This window comes from Dermacentor silvarum, chromosome 4, assembly GCF_013339745.2.
Source record: "Dermacentor silvarum isolate Dsil-2018 chromosome 4, BIME_Dsil_1.4, whole genome shotgun sequence".
Classification (NCBI taxonomy): domain Eukaryota; kingdom Metazoa; phylum Arthropoda; class Arachnida; order Ixodida; family Ixodidae; genus Dermacentor; species Dermacentor silvarum.
In genome coordinates, this window is record NC_051157.2 from 99,107,667 (window position 1) to 99,127,841 (window position 20,175).

Below are 20,175 nucleotides of genomic sequence, written 5' to 3' on the forward strand. Positions count from 1 at the left end.
AGTGCCACACGTGTACTTACCATTGCTCGTTATGTCATGCAAGAAGTCTAGCCCCGATTGTATAACTTAATGCATTACGAATATGTCTTACAAAGAAGTCTAACCCCGATTGTGTGACTTCCTGCATTACCAAATGTGTAGCAGGCTTTCGCCTTCTTGTAACACAAGAGTGCAACACTTGCCGAACTTTCTTTTTACCAAATAGGCAACGTCTAGTTAAGTCGTGCCTATTCAGCGAAAATTCGCTCGTTCTTTGATCGCAGGGTGACGCGGGCCTTGAGCCCGCCGGTGCGGCTGTCCACCGTGGAGCTGCAGCCGCTGGTTCGGGGAGCGCTGTCCGCCGCTGGGGACCACATGCCCCACAAGGGACACAGCGGCGTCAACCAGCTCGGGGGCGTGTATGTCAACGGGCGGCCTCTGCCGGACTCGACGCGACAGAAGATCGTCGAGCTGGCGCACTCCGGGGCCCGGCCGTGCGACATCTCGCGCATCCTGCAGGTCTCCAACGGATGCGTCTCCAAGATACTCGGAAGGTGAGTCGAAGACCGTGCAAGCGCCGCCGTCTTTTCGACCTTCGCGTGGTGTCTCGTTGATTGCATATGACGCATACAACTTGGTTATTAGATTCCCGTTTGTTACGTGTTCCCGGTTCTTACGACCTGAATCGGTATAAGGACCCCTTTAGATCCCATATGGCCTCATGTGTTCTCCTTGATCGCATGCGACGCATGGGTGCCGAGGCCGCTCTCAAGTTCTCCCATCAGCTCGCGCCCTGACGTCATGAATTTTTACAGCGCCTGTACACGGTCCCAGTTAATAGTTCACCAGTAATGGAGTGCATTACGGCTTAAAAATATGGAGATGACCTTGAAATCCGCAATGTCACACTGACATGCGGGCACTGAAGTTTAGGCGCCAAACTCAAAATAAAAGAAAGAAAAGAAGATAAAATAATGAGAGAAAAAGAAAAGAGAGAAAGAAAGTTTGCCCCCTTTTGTTCAGTAATAACTGACCCGTTTTCTCTGCCAAATGAATGAAAATGGGGTTTTGAAAGAATGAGTCGTCACTCTACGATGATTTGTGTTGTTCTGTATATAGATATAGTTAAGAGCAGACAAACGTTAAAGACGGGAGAAGGTATAAACGTGTTGGATGTGCTCTTGTAACTATATATATTCAAGCGGCGCAATACATGCATCATATAGTATAAAGAGACCAGTTAGGCCAGACAAGTGCTTTGCACGCAGGTACTACGAGACGGGCTCGATCCGTCCCCGGGCCATCGGGGGCAGCAAGCCTCGCGTGGCCACTCCTCCCGTGGTGGGCAAGATCGCCGAGTACAAGCGCGAATGCCCGTCCATCTTCGCCTGGGAGATACGAGACCGGCTCCTCTCCGAAGGGGTCTGCAACAACGACAACATACCCAGCGTGAGTCTCACTTATATACTTACACGCCGGTCTATTATATACTGTATGTTATACACAGGGTGTCCCAACTATACCATGCACCGAGATTTAAAAATGTGCAAATGCCACGTAGCTGGACACAACCAAGCTAATGTTGTTTACTGCGCTTGGAAATGCTTAGATTATTCCTTGCATTCCTCCTGAATTACATAATTAGTCTCAATTAGTTAATCAACTTCTCAAGTATTATGACTAGATGAAAAGTGTCAACGAGGAAATTGTAGAGCAACACGAGAAACTCCCGATACAGCTTTCTCTTGCTCAATATATACGTGCTACATATAAAGTGTTTTTCCGAGCGTGAAAGAGGCGCGCGAATACGCGCGAAGTGCCTCGAGCGGTCAGGCGCGCGGCAATTTTGCGTCTATTCGCGGGTTTCTTTCACGCTCCTGCGTCGTTAAGAAAGAAAAGTGACCCAGGCAGTTTATGTGCATGACGTGCGAGAAACGATGGTCAATTTCCTATATGGGTGCATGGCCGCTCATTGCATTCAGCCATATAGCACATGCGACCACGCATTAAACGTGCTCTCGGAAACAGGATGCACGTGTCGAGGAAGTATAGATAGAGCGAAATTCGCTGCGAATAAGGCTTGAAATGTTGCTCGAAACGCGTGCGCGGTCGCGCGAAAACTCTCCAAGCCTTCTTCGACGGCCAGAGAGGAACGAAATGGCCTTGGTCCCGTGCCCGTTTCGCGAGCATGACGAGACACGTGAGTGACGAAACAGACTGTTTCGTGATCGCGGATATGAGCCAACGATCAATATATCTCGTTTAGTCACACGCACCACGCGAAGGCGAAAAAGTGTAATACATATACTGGCAAATGGCAGCGGCGTCGCGCGCTTCACAACGAACTCATGACCGTCGTCATCTCTGCCTTTCGCAATGAAGCTCACAACAGAAAAAGCCGCAGAGAGACAAACGCAGCCCAACAAGCGCGCGCGAACACGCGCCAGAGCCCGTTCTGAACGTTGGTCAGGCATTCGGGGTGTGGCTTTTCCTGTCACCCGATTCGGCGCAGGCTCGACACATGCATCGTTGAGCAAGCTGTCTATACGCCGAAACCGGTCACCAGCATGCCAACGATCCTATATAGCGCCAACTCTCGATCTTGGATGACGCTTAAGTGACTGCTTAATTGAAGAACGGAGCTCCCCGGAACGCTCAACTGCCATGCTGTGCGCTTTGTATATGTCGTCGCTTGCTTGCTCGTTTTGCGGCAGGCGACGCGGCCGCCGCTGCTCGAATACCGCGGAGGAACACGGCGAAATTGCGCGTTCGCCATCCTCGATGGGTGAGGATGCGGAGCATATATACCGGGTTGTCTTAGCGAACAATTTCAATAATGTTTAAAGGTTGCCTGTGGCGGAGAGTACAATTCTAGTTCATGAGCTGGTCTTTTCTCGAAGAGGCGGACATTACTTGCACAAAGATTGAAATGCATAATCGACCAATTTCCGAAAATTCACTAATTACGATTTAAGCGAAGCTTCATAGACTCACAAGTTTCGGCCGGCGGGCGATGGTGGTGTCATGCTGAAAAATGGACCGATTCTGGTGATATAGGGCAGAAAGGGTCCAATCTCAGTGGCACATACCAGGGACAAAAAAGAAAACAGAGAGAGATAGAGTGAAAGAGAAAGAAAGAAATAAAGAAAGATAGAAAGAGGGAAGGAGAAAGGAAGAGAGAAGCAAAGAAATAGAGAAAGAAAGAGAGGAAGAGAGAAAAAAGATAGAAAAAGAGAGAGAAAGAAAATCACCAGTTCTTCCCTTATCGAGAAAATGGGGGTAAGTGAAGCTTGTTGTGTGTGTACTTGACCTACCACTTTCCCTTCCCTTTCCTACTACTTTTCGGTCCATTTCGTGGTACTTTTCATTCCCTTTCCTTCTACTGTTGTTCCAGTTACTTTTATGCTTTAATGCATAAAACGACGTTTTGTTAAGAAAGTAACCGGAACGCCAATGTACTTCTCCGCTAAGTTCGGGAATTGATATCTCGGAACGGGTGTCACCCTGAGATTTCATTCCAAGTGGATCCGCCTTACGAACTCCGCGGCTACAATTTTCAAATTGCAATATGGGACATAAGGTAATTAGTTAAAAACTTAATTAGTAAAGTTTCGTTAATTAGTCGATTATTAGTCGAATTAGTCGAAACTCCGCCAATCGAACACTAGGTTTTTTACGTCGCAATTTTTCTCGCGCGCCCTCTTCCCTCAAACTTACATTATATAAAACGCTAGTAAGATCTAAACTAGAGTATGCTTCATCAATTTGGGATCCCTCTACAGCACAGCTAACATACTTACTTGAAGCCATTCAGAGCCGCTCTGCACGTTTCATTGTATGCAATTATTCGCGCAGTGCCAGTGCATCTGCCATCAAAACTAGCCTACTCTGCCAGACCTATCATCAAGAAGGAACCTCGCCCGGTTATCACTCTTTCATAAATTGTACTATACTAACCCAGAAATAAAAAATGACCTTCTTATATCACCCTCTCATATTTCATCGCGAATCGACCACAGCGTCAAGGTACAAGTACCAACTTGCCGCACAAACCTTCTCTTCAATTCATTCCTGCCCAAGACAGCATCCGAATGAACCACCTTCCCGCCTCGGTCGCCAGCAATCCGGTTCATTCATCCTTTCAGACTGCTGTATCTAACATTGTATAATGATTCACCACTCCTCTTTATAAGGTCATAAGGCATTGAGAGTATGTTAAATAAATAAATAAATAAATAAATAAATAAATAAATAAATAAATAAATAAATAAATAAATAAATAAATAAATAAATAAATAAATAAATAAATAAATAAATAATAAAAAATGTATTTCAGTTTTTTGTGCAAGTAATGTCCGCCTCTTCGAGCAGACCAGCTCATGGACTAGAATTGTGCTCTCCGCCACAGACAACCTTCTAAAATTTTTGAAAGTGTTCGCTGAAGCACCCTGTATATAGTGGCGGAGTTCCTCCTAGAGTTATGTATATGTCTCCCGCAGGGACTCCCTACGGAAGCCAATACGGTAACTCCATATATATAGTCCCTCCTAACTATTAGCACCTCCAGCGAGAGAGGCGGAAACTATGAAAACGGAAGGAATTCGTGTTTACCCATCTGGTTCATCACCCCCCCCCCCCCCCCCCCCCCTTCCCAGGGTATATAAATCCATCCGATTCGTTACAATGCGTACCCCATATAGTAAGTTTTTTCGGAGACAATATAAAACAGCCACATGATACAAAAAGCTCGCTGAAGGCTGCCATTGCTGACTCAATGTCCAACATCCCTACCTAAGGACCACCTGATCCGTGCATGCAGCCGTTCCCGTAAGCCGAATTGAATCGCTTATTGCTGCGGATGGCGGATTCATTGAGTATAATTGAGGAAATAAACCGTAAGAGAACTATTTCCCAAAGCTTGGTGAAAATATGTACATTTTTTTCTGGAGATATTCTTCTCTGCCTGAAGCCAACATTGTGTTCTCAAATACCTCGCGCACCCAGTACTAAATACACGAACTGCAAGCGGCGACATCGTCGGCAGCGCAGTGAGCTCTCAGCCAGGCGTCGATCGAAGCAAGCGAGAAGCTATACGCTGGAGCTGTTCCCCTTTCTGGCTCGGCGGTGACCAACACACGGCATGCATGCCGTTTGTTTTCTGCCGCAGTTTTGTTTATGCGTGCCCGCCCGTGGAAATGCCACAGCCATGCGCGCGTCGGAGGAGCGTAGCTTTGTCGACTTTGCGTCTACTCTTGCGGCCGTTGGCGACTCACTAAGTGGCGGGCGGTGGTGCGTAAATGGTTCTCGGAAACAATGGCCCAGCGCTTTCTTTTCGTTGCAAATCGTATTGCGACGCGGTTCGAAGCGGCCTCGTCGCGTTTGACGGCGGCGGTGAACCACCGGAAATTTTCGACGTGCGTCCTTCGAGAAGCTCGCATATGCATTGTGAGCACGCGAATGAGAGAGTATTAGAAAAAAAATTAAGAAAACGCAACAGTTGTGCCTGCAACAATGTATATATATAATACACACGTTGTTATGTATATATATAACTGCGTGAATACGTATATTGGTAAACCTACAGGAGGCCACCCTTATCTCACGGAGGCTTAGAAAGCAATACTTTGTATAGATTGGTGCGGCTGTTTTAATTCAGCGAGTATTCGGAATAGAGAGTGAGAGAGAAGCATTTATTTCATTCCGGCCCCCTGTCCGGGTCTACTATATTCGGAATAGGAATGCAAAAAGCGAGCTTCTCTGCATGGCGCGGCTCCCAGTGATATTCAAATTGCACTTGAATACGATTAGCGCTCACGCTGGACATTGGGGTCGGAAAGAATACGTAGTGCGACGCTCGTGTTGTCTAAATTAATGCAGCTTAACGTCGCCGCGATTTTCGACCAGCCACCGCAACCTAAGCAAAGGGAAGCGGACCAATCGCAGACGCCGGCACCGTTATCGTCACCCGGTTATCTACACTTTCAGGGTGCTATAGGCCGGACCCACCGAATCCTTCTCCACTTCAGCGCGCTCCTCGCCTCTTGTCAGCCACGTAGATTAGTAAACCTGTCAAGGTTGCCAATTATTTGAAGGTAAGCAAAAGTCACCTTCGATATATAAACAAGGAGGTTGGGTTGGGCTGTTCAAACAACGCGGTGGCGGTCACCGCCCGATGCTTGCGTCGACTGTTACGTAAGTTTGACGTCAGGAGTTTCGAATGAAATGAGAGTGGAATAGTTTTACGTCATACGGCCCCTGTCTATCGTCTTCTTTTCTTCAAATACCTACGTGACCCGGTGTCGTATTATGTCAGTATTCTTTTCATCCGATTCTTTTCATTTCTTGGCATCTCTCTCGCTGAGTGACCGATCTCGGTGACTACGGACGGGCGTGGGTTCGTGCGAACCATGCAATGACGAAGGAGAAAATGAATCATAAATAAAAATAATCATTGCATGATAGGAGTCCAGGAATCTATTGAAAACGAACTTAATGACCGATCGTCGATGCAATCTCTAGTATTCTTGAATTTTCATATTCTAGTGAATTGTCACCGCAATAATGCTCTCTAGCGCCTCCAGGGCTACCTGTCTTCGAGTCAGAGTAGACGGCGCTTATAACTATATACAGGGTGTCCCAGCTAAAAGTAGCCAATGTTTTAAAAACGACGGAGTGCGCTAGGAGGCTCAAGCCAACTCAGTGGGGTTGAGGATCGCGTGTCCGAGTCTGCGGTATTTTTTTTTTTTTCGTTTTGCAAAGTCAGTTAATTAACATAAACTAATTGCCTAACTTTTAAAAAATTGGCTTCGCCAAGAAAGTGTCAATACGAAAGTTGTAGATCACATTTAAAAATGACTGACTGAAGTGTTTGCAATTAAGTACCATTGATGGAGCGTCTTGTAATTGCCTATAAAGAAAGCCCGCGAAATACAAAAAACCACCGCGTGATAGCGCCACTATTTCAGCGCCCCCAAACCACCGATCAAGAAACGAAATCCGCGTATCTGCACAGCGGTTCCGGGACGGGCTCGGCGTTTCCGGTGGCCGCAAGGTACGCGCCAGCAACTGTCGCTAGTAAGATATAATAGCCAACGAATAGAAGAGCATGACGACAGCATTTTCAACCGACGAGCGCGCAAGTTAAACCCGACCCTTCGCGTGCCCTCGACAGGTGTCGTCCATCAACCGGGTCCTGCGAAACCTCGCCGCCCAGAAGGAGCAGCAGCAGCACCACCAGCACCAGCAGCACCAGACGCAGCACCACCACCACCAGGCTGCCGCGGCGGCGGCAGCGGCGGCCGCCGCGGCCGCGGCCGTGCACGGGGGCGGATGCCCGGAGTCCGTGTACGACAAGCTGCGCATGCTCAACGGCCAGCCCTGGCCCTGGTACCCAGCGAGCGCCGCGCCGCCGCCGCCCCTGACCGCGGCCGCGGGGGGCCCGGCCCTGGCACCGCCGAGTCCCCTGGCGGGGGCGCTGACGCCGTCGGCGCTGGCGGCGGCCGCCAGCCCCACGGCGCACGACGCCAAGAAGGGTGAGCGAGTCATACGCGGTGCATGCACCTTCGATGATGAGAAGGAAATTTACTGACTGACTTATAACCTGACCGTGAGAAGGAAATGTACGGAAGAAGAAAAATTGCAGCAATGGCGACGAATTACAACAAATGATTGAGGACCTTAACCGAGAAAGTGTAAGGGTGGGGTTGAAGATTAATATGCAGATGACAGGAGATAATGTTCAATAGCCTGGCAAGGGAACAAGAATTCAGGGTCGCCAGTCAGAGAGTCGGTAAAGGAGTGCATTTATTTAGGTCAATTACTCACAGGGGAACCTGATCATGAGAAGGAAATTTACACAAGAACAAAAATTGGTTTGGAGTGCTTACGGCAGGTATTGCCTAATCCAGACTGGGAGCGTGCCACTGTCGTTGAAAAGAAAAGTGTACAATCATTGCATTCTACCGGTGCTAACATATGGGGCACAAAGTTGGAGGTTATACAAAGAATCTCGAGAACAATGTAAGGACCACACAAAGAGCGATGGAACGAAAAGTGTTAGGCCTAACGTTAAGAGACAGGAAGAGAGCGGTGTGGATCAGAATGCAAACTGTTCTTCATGTTGCTCTACAATTTTCTCATTGACACTTTTAACCTAATTATAATAATCGAGAAGTTGATTAATTAGGGCTAATTTTGTAATTAGGCGAAATGCAAGAAATAATCTATCTCCTATGCCGACGGCAAACAATATTACCTTGGTTCTGTCCGGCAACGTAGCGTTTACATATTTCTAAAACTTGGCCCAAGTTAAGCGAAACACCATGTATATAGCTCGCAATCCACCGTGGCAGTCTCTCTCTCGGGGCGTTAGGCCCCACGATTTAATTTAATTTTTAGACCTCCCCCACTCTTAATATATATAGCCGAGCGGAAATCAATCGAACAGGATCGTGGCGCACCGTCCAGGTGACCGGAGCATGCAGCCGCGATCGAAGTGACCAGTTCGGTCTGGTTCGCGGAATTTCGGGCGGCGGCTCGCGCTGCTTATAATGCAGTGCAGCGAATCGAGACTCCATGTGCCAGTGAGCGCCGTGTCTGTGTGCGTGTGTGTGTGTGTGTGCGCGCGCGCACAACGTGTATATATATTTTGCCGGTGCGTAGCTAAGCCTAATTGGGCGCAGCCGAAGCGTGCGCCAATTAGGTGAACGCTCGAACGCCTGCTTGAACGGCTTGCAGATGGCTGCAGCCTCAATCCTTTTTTCTTTCTCTCTCTCGCTCTCTTTCGTTCGTTTGATCTTCTTGTTTTCTTTCTTTGCCGGCGATGTGCTGCCTCTAGACCTGTTCAGAAAATAGCACTGCAACGTTCGGAGTATAACGGCAGCGCTTGCGGTTGCTGTGCTTTATTGCAACTGAGGAGCGTATATATAGAGAAGACGACGAGGAGGTATATATGTATATAGAGATATAGATGGGAACGGAGCCCAGTTAACTGCGCGTGTAATGAGTAAAAGGTTAGATTATTTCCGTAAAACAAGCCTGCGTTGCTTTGTGTGTAGTTTACTGAGGGTGATTCGAAAGAAAATATCTGCTAGGGGTATGGGGTATATATATATATATATATATATATCATAAGAAGCCAACAAACAATAACACCAAGGACAACATAAGGGAAATTACTTGTACTTATTAATTGAATTAAAGAAAATGATAAATTAATGGAAATGAAAATGGATGAAAAAAACACTGTTCGCAGGTGGGGAACGAACCCACGTCTTCGCATTACGCGTGCGATGCTCTTACCATTGAGCTACCGCGGAGCCGTTTTCCCATCCACTTTCTGGGGGTATTTATGTTTTACAACTAGAACTAACCCTGGGAGGTTCCCTTTCTTCTCGTTCACTACATAACGAGGGCTCGAATCCGGCAACAATGATGCTTTCAGGTAGCATATGTGGGTTTATTGACCAGTTGCCATCACCCAAAAAAAGATCACGTGCTCGTGACGCCTGCGGCAGAAAGGATGTTCCACATCCGCCCTATGGTTTGTGAGTGGTGGCGCTGGCTAACACTCCCAGGGTTAGTTCTAGTTGTAAAACATAAATACCCCAGAAAGTGCATGGGAGAACGGCTCCGCGGTAGCTCAATGGTGAGAGCATCGCACGCGTAATGCGAAGGCGTGGGTTCGTTCCCCACCTGCGGACAGTTCTTTTTTCATCCATTTTCATTTCCATTAATTTATCGCTTTCTTTAATTCAATTAATAAGTACAAGTAATTTCCCTTATGCTTGTCCTTGGTGTTATTGTTTGTTGGCTTCTTATGGTATGCTTATTAAAAAATCGGGACCCTCGGTTCCCTTTCTTCTCGTTCATATATATATATATATATATATATATATATATATATATATATATATATATACATGTAGCTGAAGAAGAAAGAAATATTTTTAACAAATGCAAGTCAACAATCTTGAAAATGAATACACTACACAAACAATAAATGTGCAACTCGTGCAACTTGGCACCACGTGCATACAAGCACGCACGTTCCTATACGTACGCAACGCACATGCACCACCACTACGTCGCACTGGATGGCACTTTGGGCACGTTGCCATGCAGTGGCGTCGCCGGGAATTTTTTCCAGCGGTTGGGGGGAGGCCCATGTCCGGCGAGGGGGCGGGGTAGCCGGGTGTTGCTGCATGTCGTTTCATGCCACGTACGTATCCCCGGTATGCAAAAACTTCGGGAGGGAGGAAGGAGAAGGCGGTCACGTGCCCGGTGTTTCCCGCTATACCCTGGCATCCACGCCTGCATTTTGGTACCACACAGATAAGAATAAAGGCACGAACCGAGAACACGCAACATGCAGTCACGGCGGTATACTGGGCCCTTCACGTGTCCTCGCCTTCTTTGCCTATCTATCTATCTATCTATCTATCTATCTATCTATCTATCTATCTATCTATCTATCTATCTATCTATCTATCTATCTATCTATCTATCTATCTATCTATCTATCTATCTATCTATCTATCTATCTATCCGTCCGTCCGTCCGTCCGTCCGTCCGTCCGTCCGTCCGTCCGTCCGTCCGTCCGTCCGTCCGTCCGTCCGTCCGTCTGGTGTGCATTTCATTAGGCTTGCCACGTGAACACGCAGAGCGCGCCAACGGCCACGACAAGCACAGCACTCGCTCGCTCGTCTTTCGATCGGCTTTCTCCGCTTCCTCCTCGACCTCTCCGTGAACTCTGCAAACCCTCGCTCGCTCGTTCGGGCTGCACACTGTGGAGATTCCGCCACACCTGCCGGCTTGTGCGTTTCTCGCTATCCTACGTGTATACACATACACGCATGCGGGCCGCACGGCACTCTTCCGCGGTACCGCGCATCTTTCGGAAACGTCGTTCGTGTTCAAAGGCTCAATAATAATGGCGGCGCACGCACGCATGGACGGCTCCGACCTGCTCAGCGAGCTGCATGCACGCAGCGCTCCAGTGTGCCGCGCAAGATCCTCGGCCCGGAAAATGCGCGCTCGCTCGCGCACACTTCTGCGAAAATATGCAAAGGGCGTGCGTACATTTATGCGTGCGGCGATGCCTATATGAGGTGCTTCTGCGCGGAGGCGGGCGGTGCGCGCTGTATTGTGCGCTGAGACGTCATGCATAGATAGAGGCGTCGTCGGATCAGTGCTCGTTCCTCCCCTCCCCCCTATCCTCTTCAGCAAATTCGCCCCTTATACGGATCGTCGCTGCGAGCCATCTACCTCGAGCCGATCGATTTCCGGAGCGGCTATAAGCGTTCCTTCTCTCCACTGCATTTCTATACACCTTCTCTCTCTCACAAGCGATCTCTCTCTCTCTCTCTCTTTCTTTCTACTCCGTGGAGCCGCGAGATCGAGCGATGAGTGCCGTGCATGCATGCTCGGCCGTATAAGCATAGCTCCGCGCATAAGACAAAAGATATGCTTGCGCAGTTATACTGAGACGTATATATATATATATATATATATATATATATATATATATATATATATATATATATATATATATATACTCAAACACGCTTGTTCTATACACTACATACATGAGGTTCGCAGGAAGATGGAGGCTTGAGGTGATCGACAGTGCATGTGGAATAAGGAATGTCGCTGGAGCCAAGTTTCCACAAGTGGACTTGCCGTCCTCAGGCTGAGCAGCAGATTTCCTTGGAAGCGTTCCTTCCTTTTATAGCGTATACGCCTCAAACTAAAGCAGTTAATGCTGCCCTGATAAATGCAGTTCTATGCTGTTCAATCGAGCGGCTGTGGTTCTACTCGGGATTTTTCGTGAACCGAAGCCTCCCATAACGTCCGGAGGTATAGCGCATATTTATGGTGGTGCTTGTATTCGCGTTTTATGCAGAAAGAAAGGTATGGGGCAAGCGATTTTTCTAGGACGGTTTCGACTTTGTGAGGTACTAACAGTGTACTGAATACCGTATACATAGTTTTTTTTTTTTAGTATATTCATAGTATGGCCGACGTAAACATCAGCTATAGTGTTATTATAGTCGAAGCCCTTTTCAGTGGAGCCATATCCCTGACGTATACCTTGCATCCCACATGGGCGCAATAACCGTGCTGTGATACCGGCGGAAATGTGTTTTATGTCGGCACCGATAAAGTTTCTACGTGCTACGTGTTTCGAACATGATACGTACTGCGTGTCGTGAAATATATATATGCCAGGAACACGATCCGTTGCCACTGCAAACTTGGCGTGAACAGATTTTGTGGCCGCTCTCTATTTTCTGTAAAAGCGGTGTAATGTACACAGCGCGTTTGCATTCGACGGGAGACGGGAGTCACCCGCCACTTCTTAACGTTTGTTCAGTAAATTTTCACCTAAAAAAGAAAAAAAAAAGTCCATCACTGGAAGTGGCTCAGTGCTGAGAATCATCTCGTAATTTCAACCTCGAGATTTAAGTTGTAGGATTGTGGTTTCGGAAAGGAGTATAAGAAAAAGAAAGGAAAAAAAATCAACGAAGACTGTCAAACCATATAATGTTTGACAGTCTCGAAACCATCTCAATCCAACTGAACGCGAGCGCCATGCCTTTATTCAAGCAAAAGCCATGATTGTAACTGCAACATTCCGTTGGTTGGCGCGACTGTGTTCCTATAGTACATATACTTGTTGAAGCTCCGGCGCCGTGGCTTATTTTTAGGCAGTTTACGGAACTACTCTAATCATGAGTCGCAAATAGCTCGATATGGTAAATATAGTAAATATGGCCACGTACGCGCGCGCTAAAGGCGACGTATATACGCAGGAAGATAAGCAAGAGCAACCTAAACTGCGCAATGTTGGAGAGGGTGTGCATGGAGGTATTATAAGAAGATGCGGCAACCTTCGAGAGCCACTCGGGATTAAAGACAGGAACGCCGAGAGTGACACGATATAATCCGCCACTCCGAGTCTTCCTGCATGGTTGCGTTGTCTCTGCCTTCGGTTATTTCTTCGCGCCTTTTTTTTTTTTTTTTTCGGGATGGCGACGAGAAACGCGTGGAGGCAGTGATCGAACACGGAGGAAAAAGAAAGAATAGAGCGCGCGCGCGCAAAGCCGCTCGTGCTCTGCCAAGCGGAAACAACGCCGGCGTTAGTGTTCGCGCTGCTGAGAAGAGGCAGTTCGCTGAGACACGAATGTGCCGCCGTGTTGCGCCTAGCCATGGCCTCCACCCCCCCTCCCCCCTTTTTTTTTTTTTCGTGATCTGCCGTAGCTTTCTGCGAGGTTCTACATCGCAAGGCTTAGGCACCTTCACGACGCGAAAGAACATACGCATCACGTGTTTCAGAATGACGTTTGCGTTTTATACTTCGGATGCAAATGCATTTTTTCTGGCACTTTTCTGCTTTATGCGTGTCCGTTGCGAAATTCGATCGCTCAATAGACGTACGGTCTCTCTCTCTCTCTTGGTCTCTCTTATAGACGTACGCCCGTTTGTTGCGGATTAGTGAATATATCACTCTTATTGATGTCGAACTTAAGGTTTTATAAAGTTAATATTAAGCATGCACGAATTAAGGTAGAGAACGAATTTTTATAGAAATCATTTCATTAGTTTTACACTTTATTGCTAAAATTCGAACGGTATAATCTTTTTCTTCGGTTACGTAGCCGTACTATTCCGTCATATACGTGAAAACTCTACATAAGCACGCTGTCCCCTCTCCCTTTTTTTTTTCTTTTTAAGCGAATAGCATTCTTTGGCTTACCAGACCAGTCGGCTTACCTTGTATCGAACTCTTTCTGTGGACCGATCCCGAAGGCAGTGCAGTCAAACACAGCGTATCAAAGCGCCAGCTGTCGCGAGGGGAGAGGATGGGAGAAACTGTCACGTGACGCGCGCACCAAACGTTTCAACGAACGACTTTGGCACGATAGAATTAAGCATGCGTGTGATCATGCTTTAATGGTTAGAGCATTAGGCTGCTTTGTTGGAAGACTGAGGGTCGATGCCACCATCGTTCATGCATTGCTTTATAGCATTATAAATAGGTGGACTTCAACCACTCTTAAAGGCATATCTAACAGAAAAGTCGACGTGTGCATTGCGCACGCGAGCGCGTCACAGTTTGCACGAAATCGCAATGTTGCAAGAGATACGAGGTACAGAAAAGTCACATTATTAAAGCGAATGGTAGTCTGGAAGCGTTCGGCTATTCGTTTACGTAGACAATCAGCGTCGACGATTCCTGCACATTTTTTTGTTTTGTTTTTGTAGGTTGTCGTTGACTGCAATAGAGAAACTTTATTTATACGGTGTTTGCAGACGTCGCGTTTCTTGCGATACGAAGTTGTGGCAAACTAAAAAACAAACAAAAAAACATAAACATGTCTATTGGTCGTAGCATGTGTACGTATTGGTATTAGGATAGGACAGATACACTTTATTGGAAAAAAATAATCAAAGTTTTGTGTTACCCCCTTGGAACTCTCTCGTTTGGAATTCCCTCGCTTGGAATTCCGTGGCAGTTATGCGATTCAATAAAAGTGACCCTGGTTAAGGGTTTGCTTTGTTACTGTGCCCCTACAAGCAGGTCAACATGTGTGTTCGAATCAATGATAATTTGTTATCGCTTTTAATCGACCAGGTGTCGAACAGACTTCTCCTGAGTGAAAACATTTACAGGCACAGTCTGCGAGTGCGCTTTACCAATGCGCTTACGTGCATGCGACGAAGACCACCTCTCAGTGGCCTTGACCGCACTTAAGACGAGTGACCCGCACTACATATACTATACACATTCTTCGTGTTAGTCACGGAAGGTGAAGTCCGCTCTTCGGGTGATTTGGTGGTAATAAAAACAAAGACTGCTACTATGGCGACATTATGAATTAATTTCGAAGTCAATAAAATACAATAACGTTCTTTCAACAATCAGCGGGGCTCTCCGGTTCCACGTGACCAACCGGCAAGACGAAAAGAAGCGCTGCCTTAAATGTGAAGCGGATTTGGGCTTGCTGATATGGCCGAGTCGCTTGCGAGATCCTTGAGTGACGTGTGGCAGTTTACTATTTCTTTCCCAGGAATGCCAGAGTCTGTAGCGCTGCTTCCGTAGCCTGAAAATAACAATTTGATGTAACTTCAAGTTTAATTCACGAGCCCTTCCGCATAGTAATATTTACATGTGGCCTGGATCAAACCATTCATTTGTACCCGTAACTCGATGAAAATAGAACAACCGAAAAGCAACCGCCACCGAGCGGAATGTTCTGTTGTATTTACCTGTTCTCGATAGTGCTTTTTTCTTCGATTTTTAAAAATTAGTTCGTCCATCTGGAAGAAATTGCGCGAAAGTATGCCTTACAGGAAACATATAATGAATTCAAGTGAGTCAAAAAAATAGGAATTTTCGACGAAACATTTCGCTCGCTTCAGGCTATTTTTGCACAAGATGTGCCAATTTCTTTGCGCGACTTATCCGCTCGCTGGTCCAAATAAATGTTGCTGCCCTGTCGAAACCGCGATCGTTATTCTTATATGACATCCGCTCTTTTCAGCAGCCGAGCTGCAGAGCGCGCCTTAATCGAGCCTGAGTAAACAGCCCTTATACGGCGGTTGCTCTAACAGCGTTAACTGTATATACATCCTTGACAGTGTTGCAATGTTGCGTTGCGTTGCAGTGCTGTATTGCTGGAGCACTGCTGCCTTGCGTCGTGCAAAAGCCACTGCGCGCAAGAAAGCGGGACAGCGATTTCGACAGCCTCGAGACGTAAAAACCGTGTGCGATACGAGAACACTGGCTCGGCGTGGCCTCGCTGCCTTCCATCCTCATTCTCACTTCGTGTATGGTGCCTCGTAAGGGCCGTTCGTAAATGCCATTTTACAACGCGCACTTCCGTAAACATTGCGCTTCCACGCAGCGAAGTTCCGAATTCGGGGCATACATATAGCTCGTCGTACACATATACATTACCGTTGGGACGCGGATGCGTCGCGAATATTCCGGTTCGTGCATCTGTATACGACTATATATAAATCGCGTTTCGCATTGTCGCGAATAATGCGAGCGTCGACTGTCGGAAGACTGCATGCTCATTCGCCGTTAAAACGCGCGGGCATTCTCGCACGGTCGGACGGCTCCCCGGAGGAAAAACGTGGATGCAAAGCGATGCTTCGCAGCGTCGTCGGCGAATCCCGGAAGTGCAGCCACGCGTTGTTTCGTTTTCCGAATCCTCGTGCGCGGAGCCCGACAGATCTCTCTGCATACCAAGTGTGCGCGCGTATGCATGCCGTATGGAATTTAAGGGAGGCAAGATGGAACTTGAAGAGGATGCTGTATGCTTGCTGGTATACATATTTATACGGACGTGCGTAAATGAAACACGCGGATTATATGTCCATATATTACATAGAAACATGCCGCTTTTACGTACCCGAAGAGTGGCTCACTTCCTGTCATACACGCAAGGATTTCGCGCAATCATCGAAGCATTTCAGCGGTTTCTTCAATCAACAGTCCTTTGTGGACAGCTGTGTATAACAATCCGCGTCGTTTGCAGCGTCAGCTGCGCGTGAAAGGGACAACTTGCGGAGTTTATGATGATGAAGGTTCGCCGGGGCGTATAAACGCGACCGTTACGTCGAGGATATAAAAAGTGTGGTAAGTTACCGCAACAGCCGCGGGATTCGAAGTATAATTTCGTGGGAGAAAATGGCAACCTCTGCAGATCAAACTGCAGGACATAACTTGCGCCGCAGATAAGAGGTCTTTGTAAGTGGTGTAACCAAACTGGCTCCGGTCCCTTGTCAAGTCTGAAGGTTGTTGCATGGAGCCTTGAAGAAAGAAGAAAGAAAGAAAGAAAGAAAGAAATGAAGAAAGAAAGAAAGAAAGAAAGAAAGAAAGAAAGAAAGAAAGAAAGAAAGAAAGAAAGAAAGAAAGAAAGATATTCGTCTTTCAGCGAGCGACGAGAAGACGTTTCTATTGACCCTTTTCGCGGAGCAGTTTGCTCTAGAGGAACGAGATGGCGCTTTCGTCCACGCGCCATATGTTGCCTCAGCGAACGCGCATGCACGAATACGTAACCATTATTGCTTCTACCCTGGTACTGTGCGACCAGCTGTCGAAAATGCAACTGGGTGTGCGCTAATGCACTGTGCCCAATTCATACTGCAAAATGTGTAACGATAAAGGGAAGACGTGTGCGGTAGTTCGCTGCAAAAATAGTGATTCACAGATTAATGAATGGAATCAACCTGTGTCGCCTGCTGCTACATAAGGACTGCTTGTGTTACCGCCCTTCGCGATGCACGGCTTTCCTCAAGGATAAAAAAATATAATTCATCCGCCTGCGCTGTATAGCTAACCTCCGAAGAATGGACTTCAACTCCGGAATGTCGGCACTTGGGAGTGAGTACCGCTCGTTACAAAAGGAAGTAGTGCCACTTACTGGAATAGTGTGTTTCCCGCACGTTATCTACACACATCCACCCTTACTCGCACGAAAACTTACGCCCACCCTATCGCCAACGTGTGAGTGAATAGGCGCACACTTGAATCAATGTGCCGAAGCATGAGTGACGGCAACTACACGGACAAGACACGAATGTTGGAAGCTGAATGTTTCGTGACGGTCCACATAGCAAGCGAGGGACTAGCGATAATACGTCTTTGCTACGAGCTACCGCAAAGTACAGAACATTTAAATTCCAAGCTTTGTGCGCAGCAAGAACAAATTTATCGCAGCAAAGCACACCCGCGTGTGATTACGCTGAAAATAAACAATCAGATAGTGGCCGCACCGAGGAACTTTACTGAGTCATGACAAGCTGTTGGTTCAAAATGTTTGCCAAATAAAGAACGCAGAGCACACTGATCCCGATTTAATTCATAAGCGGAAAGCTTGGACAGCTTGGAATACATTTCTAGCCCCGCTTTTAGTACAAGCACCGTATACGCTGCTCACGCCGTTTGGACAAGGCGTAAAGAGCTCTGAAAGCGCTTACATGTCTTCTAAAGCTGTGGCCAAAGCTTCGTGTCGTGCACGCAGTCACCGTCTACGATACGCGTTGAAACAGAGGTTTGCTGCGCCGCGCCGGCGTCACGCGCTTGCATTGTAAACGCGGAGGCAACGGAGGCGGCTGAGGCAAGCAATGGACGCGTCACCACGTGATCAAACATGGCAGCGCCCACGGGAGCGCCGCGAAAAGGGTCAATAGAACACAGATGAAGGCGCACAAGGTAACAGCGGCGATTGAATGAATACCTGTATACAGACGAAGTGTGCGAAACGCTGTCGCGGTCTGGGCGGTTTTTATTACCAAGAATCAAAAGCTCCTTTTTATTCTTGGTTACATCAATGCTAGCTAAGTGCTGGTAAACCTAACACCATCTTTGCCCTCTCATTTGGAACAGTACGCATCCCGAATACCACACTCGATGCACGAAGTGAAACAGAGTAAGCGAAAGACGAAACATCGCACGAATTAAATCAACACCACCTAGATTTACTGAGTAGTCTAGGTGGTGTTGATTAAACGCTGTTCTGAAGAGCTGCGTTCTATATAGTCTCGGTGCGATCACTGGTTGGCAGCAGAAAACTGCTATAGTCTTCTTTTTCCCTTTTTTTTTTTACTTATAAATTTGTAACCATCCTTTTCCGGTTTATCGTTTCAACGGCGATGGCAGCACGACCGTTTTATACCATGTTCAGAGGGTAAAAGCACGTCACGAAACCAAAATAACAAAGAAAACAACAGCAGCGCGGCTATTTGTTTTTATTTATTTCGGAAGTTTGTCGAACGGCATAAATGATTACATACGTCGCGATATACATCTGCATGGCTCGGTGGTTGGGCTCACGGATATCTATGAAATATGAAGAATGCAATCGAATAAGAATAAACTACACGAAGTACTTGAACCAGATATGTGTCCACCACATCTGTCCACCACATCGCGCACCTAGTTATCAAACCTACTCGCGGTGCGCAAACCGAATAGTATACAGTACCACATCGTGGCTAACTTCGCTGCATTTGCTCCCTTCTTATTCTTTCTGGGGTTTTACGTGCCAAAACCAGTTCTGATTATGAGGCACGCCGTAGTGGAGGGCTCCGGATTAATTTTGACCACCTGGGGTTCTTTAACGTGCACTACAACGCAAGCACACGGGCGTTTTTGCATTTCGCCTCCAACGAAATGCGGCCGCCGCGGCCGGGATTCGATCCCGCGATCTCGTGCTCAGCAGCTCCCCCCATTGCTTATATCTATTCCAATTCTAGAAGATTCCTCGCGTCTCACTGTTTCCTCGCGTCCTATAAAGAGAGGAGTGAGGGACGCACAATGGGCGTGAATGGACGTGGAAGGAAACAGGGCGTTATTCTCATCTGCCGTATCCCCGGGAACGCAGGCCAACAAGCGCGGCCGAAACTGAAAGGCCGTGTTCCAAGAGTGGGGTATATGACACTCTATAAAAGAGTTGCCACCGTTCCGCCCTCCGGGGGCATGCGGGGGTTGCCGCCGAGCGGTAGAAGCCGCGAGGCCCTAGCGTTTCCTCATTACACAGTCAGCCTATTGCTCAAACCTCGTTCTGTTTTTTTTTTTTTCCTTCTTTTCCAAGCTCGCGCTTTAACGCGAGGAGCGCGTAGGCGTCCGCGCCGAAAAAAAAAAAAAAAGGTGGCGAAGGGAAAGGAGCGTAACAGGGAGAGTCCGAGTCCACTCCCTATATGTGCGCGCACTGTCGTGCGTCGTCGTTGACACGCAGGCCGCGCGCTCGGGAAACCGGGGGAGGCCACAACGGCAGCGGAGGAGCGGGAGCGAGATGTTGAAGCGGGCGACGCGGGAGGCCGGGAACGAAAAAAAAAAAAAAGGGCGCCCAACGCAACTGTATCGATTTAACGACCGGGTTTCCCAAACACTTTAGCCCCCTGTAACGACCAAATTAGGATAATCCTGTTTGCGCCCGAGAGAGAGGGAGGGAGGGAGGGAGCTTGTGTTGAGAGCTTGTATACGGGAGAAACCGGGAAAAGCCCTACGCGGGAGTGTATATATATATATATATATATATATATATATATATATGCCCCGGCCCAAAGAGAGGGAGGCGCTGGTTTGGACTGTACAAACTCCTGCGGGACGCTCCACGCCTCCTCCAAACCACCCTAGCGCTGCTCCCCGGGACTCTCATCACCTCTGGGGAACTGAGCCGA

The 20,175-nt window shown here is 47.6% G+C and overlaps 1 protein-coding gene and 1 non-coding gene across 3 annotated transcripts in view; both read left to right on the top strand.

Annotated features, from left to right (window-relative positions):
* Window positions 1–20,175, top strand: part of LOC119450443 (paired box protein Pax-6) — a 57,428-nt gene that overhangs the window by 23,969 nt on the left and 13,284 nt on the right. For both annotated transcript variants that reach the window (XM_049665870.1, XM_037713888.2), the window contains 3 exons: window positions 264–533; window positions 1,248–1,428; window positions 7,151–7,511. In XM_049665870.1, the coding sequence (XP_049521827.1) occupies window positions 355–533; window positions 1,248–1,428; window positions 7,151–7,511 (721 nt within the window). In that variant the 5' untranslated portion in view covers window positions 264–354. The remainder of the gene's footprint in view (window positions 1–263; window positions 534–1,247; window positions 1,429–7,150; window positions 7,512–20,175) is intronic.
* Trnat-cgu (transfer RNA threonine (anticodon CGU)) lies at window positions 9,609–9,680 on the top strand. The gene has a single exon. It is a non-coding gene; the product is annotated as a tRNA-Thr (tRNA).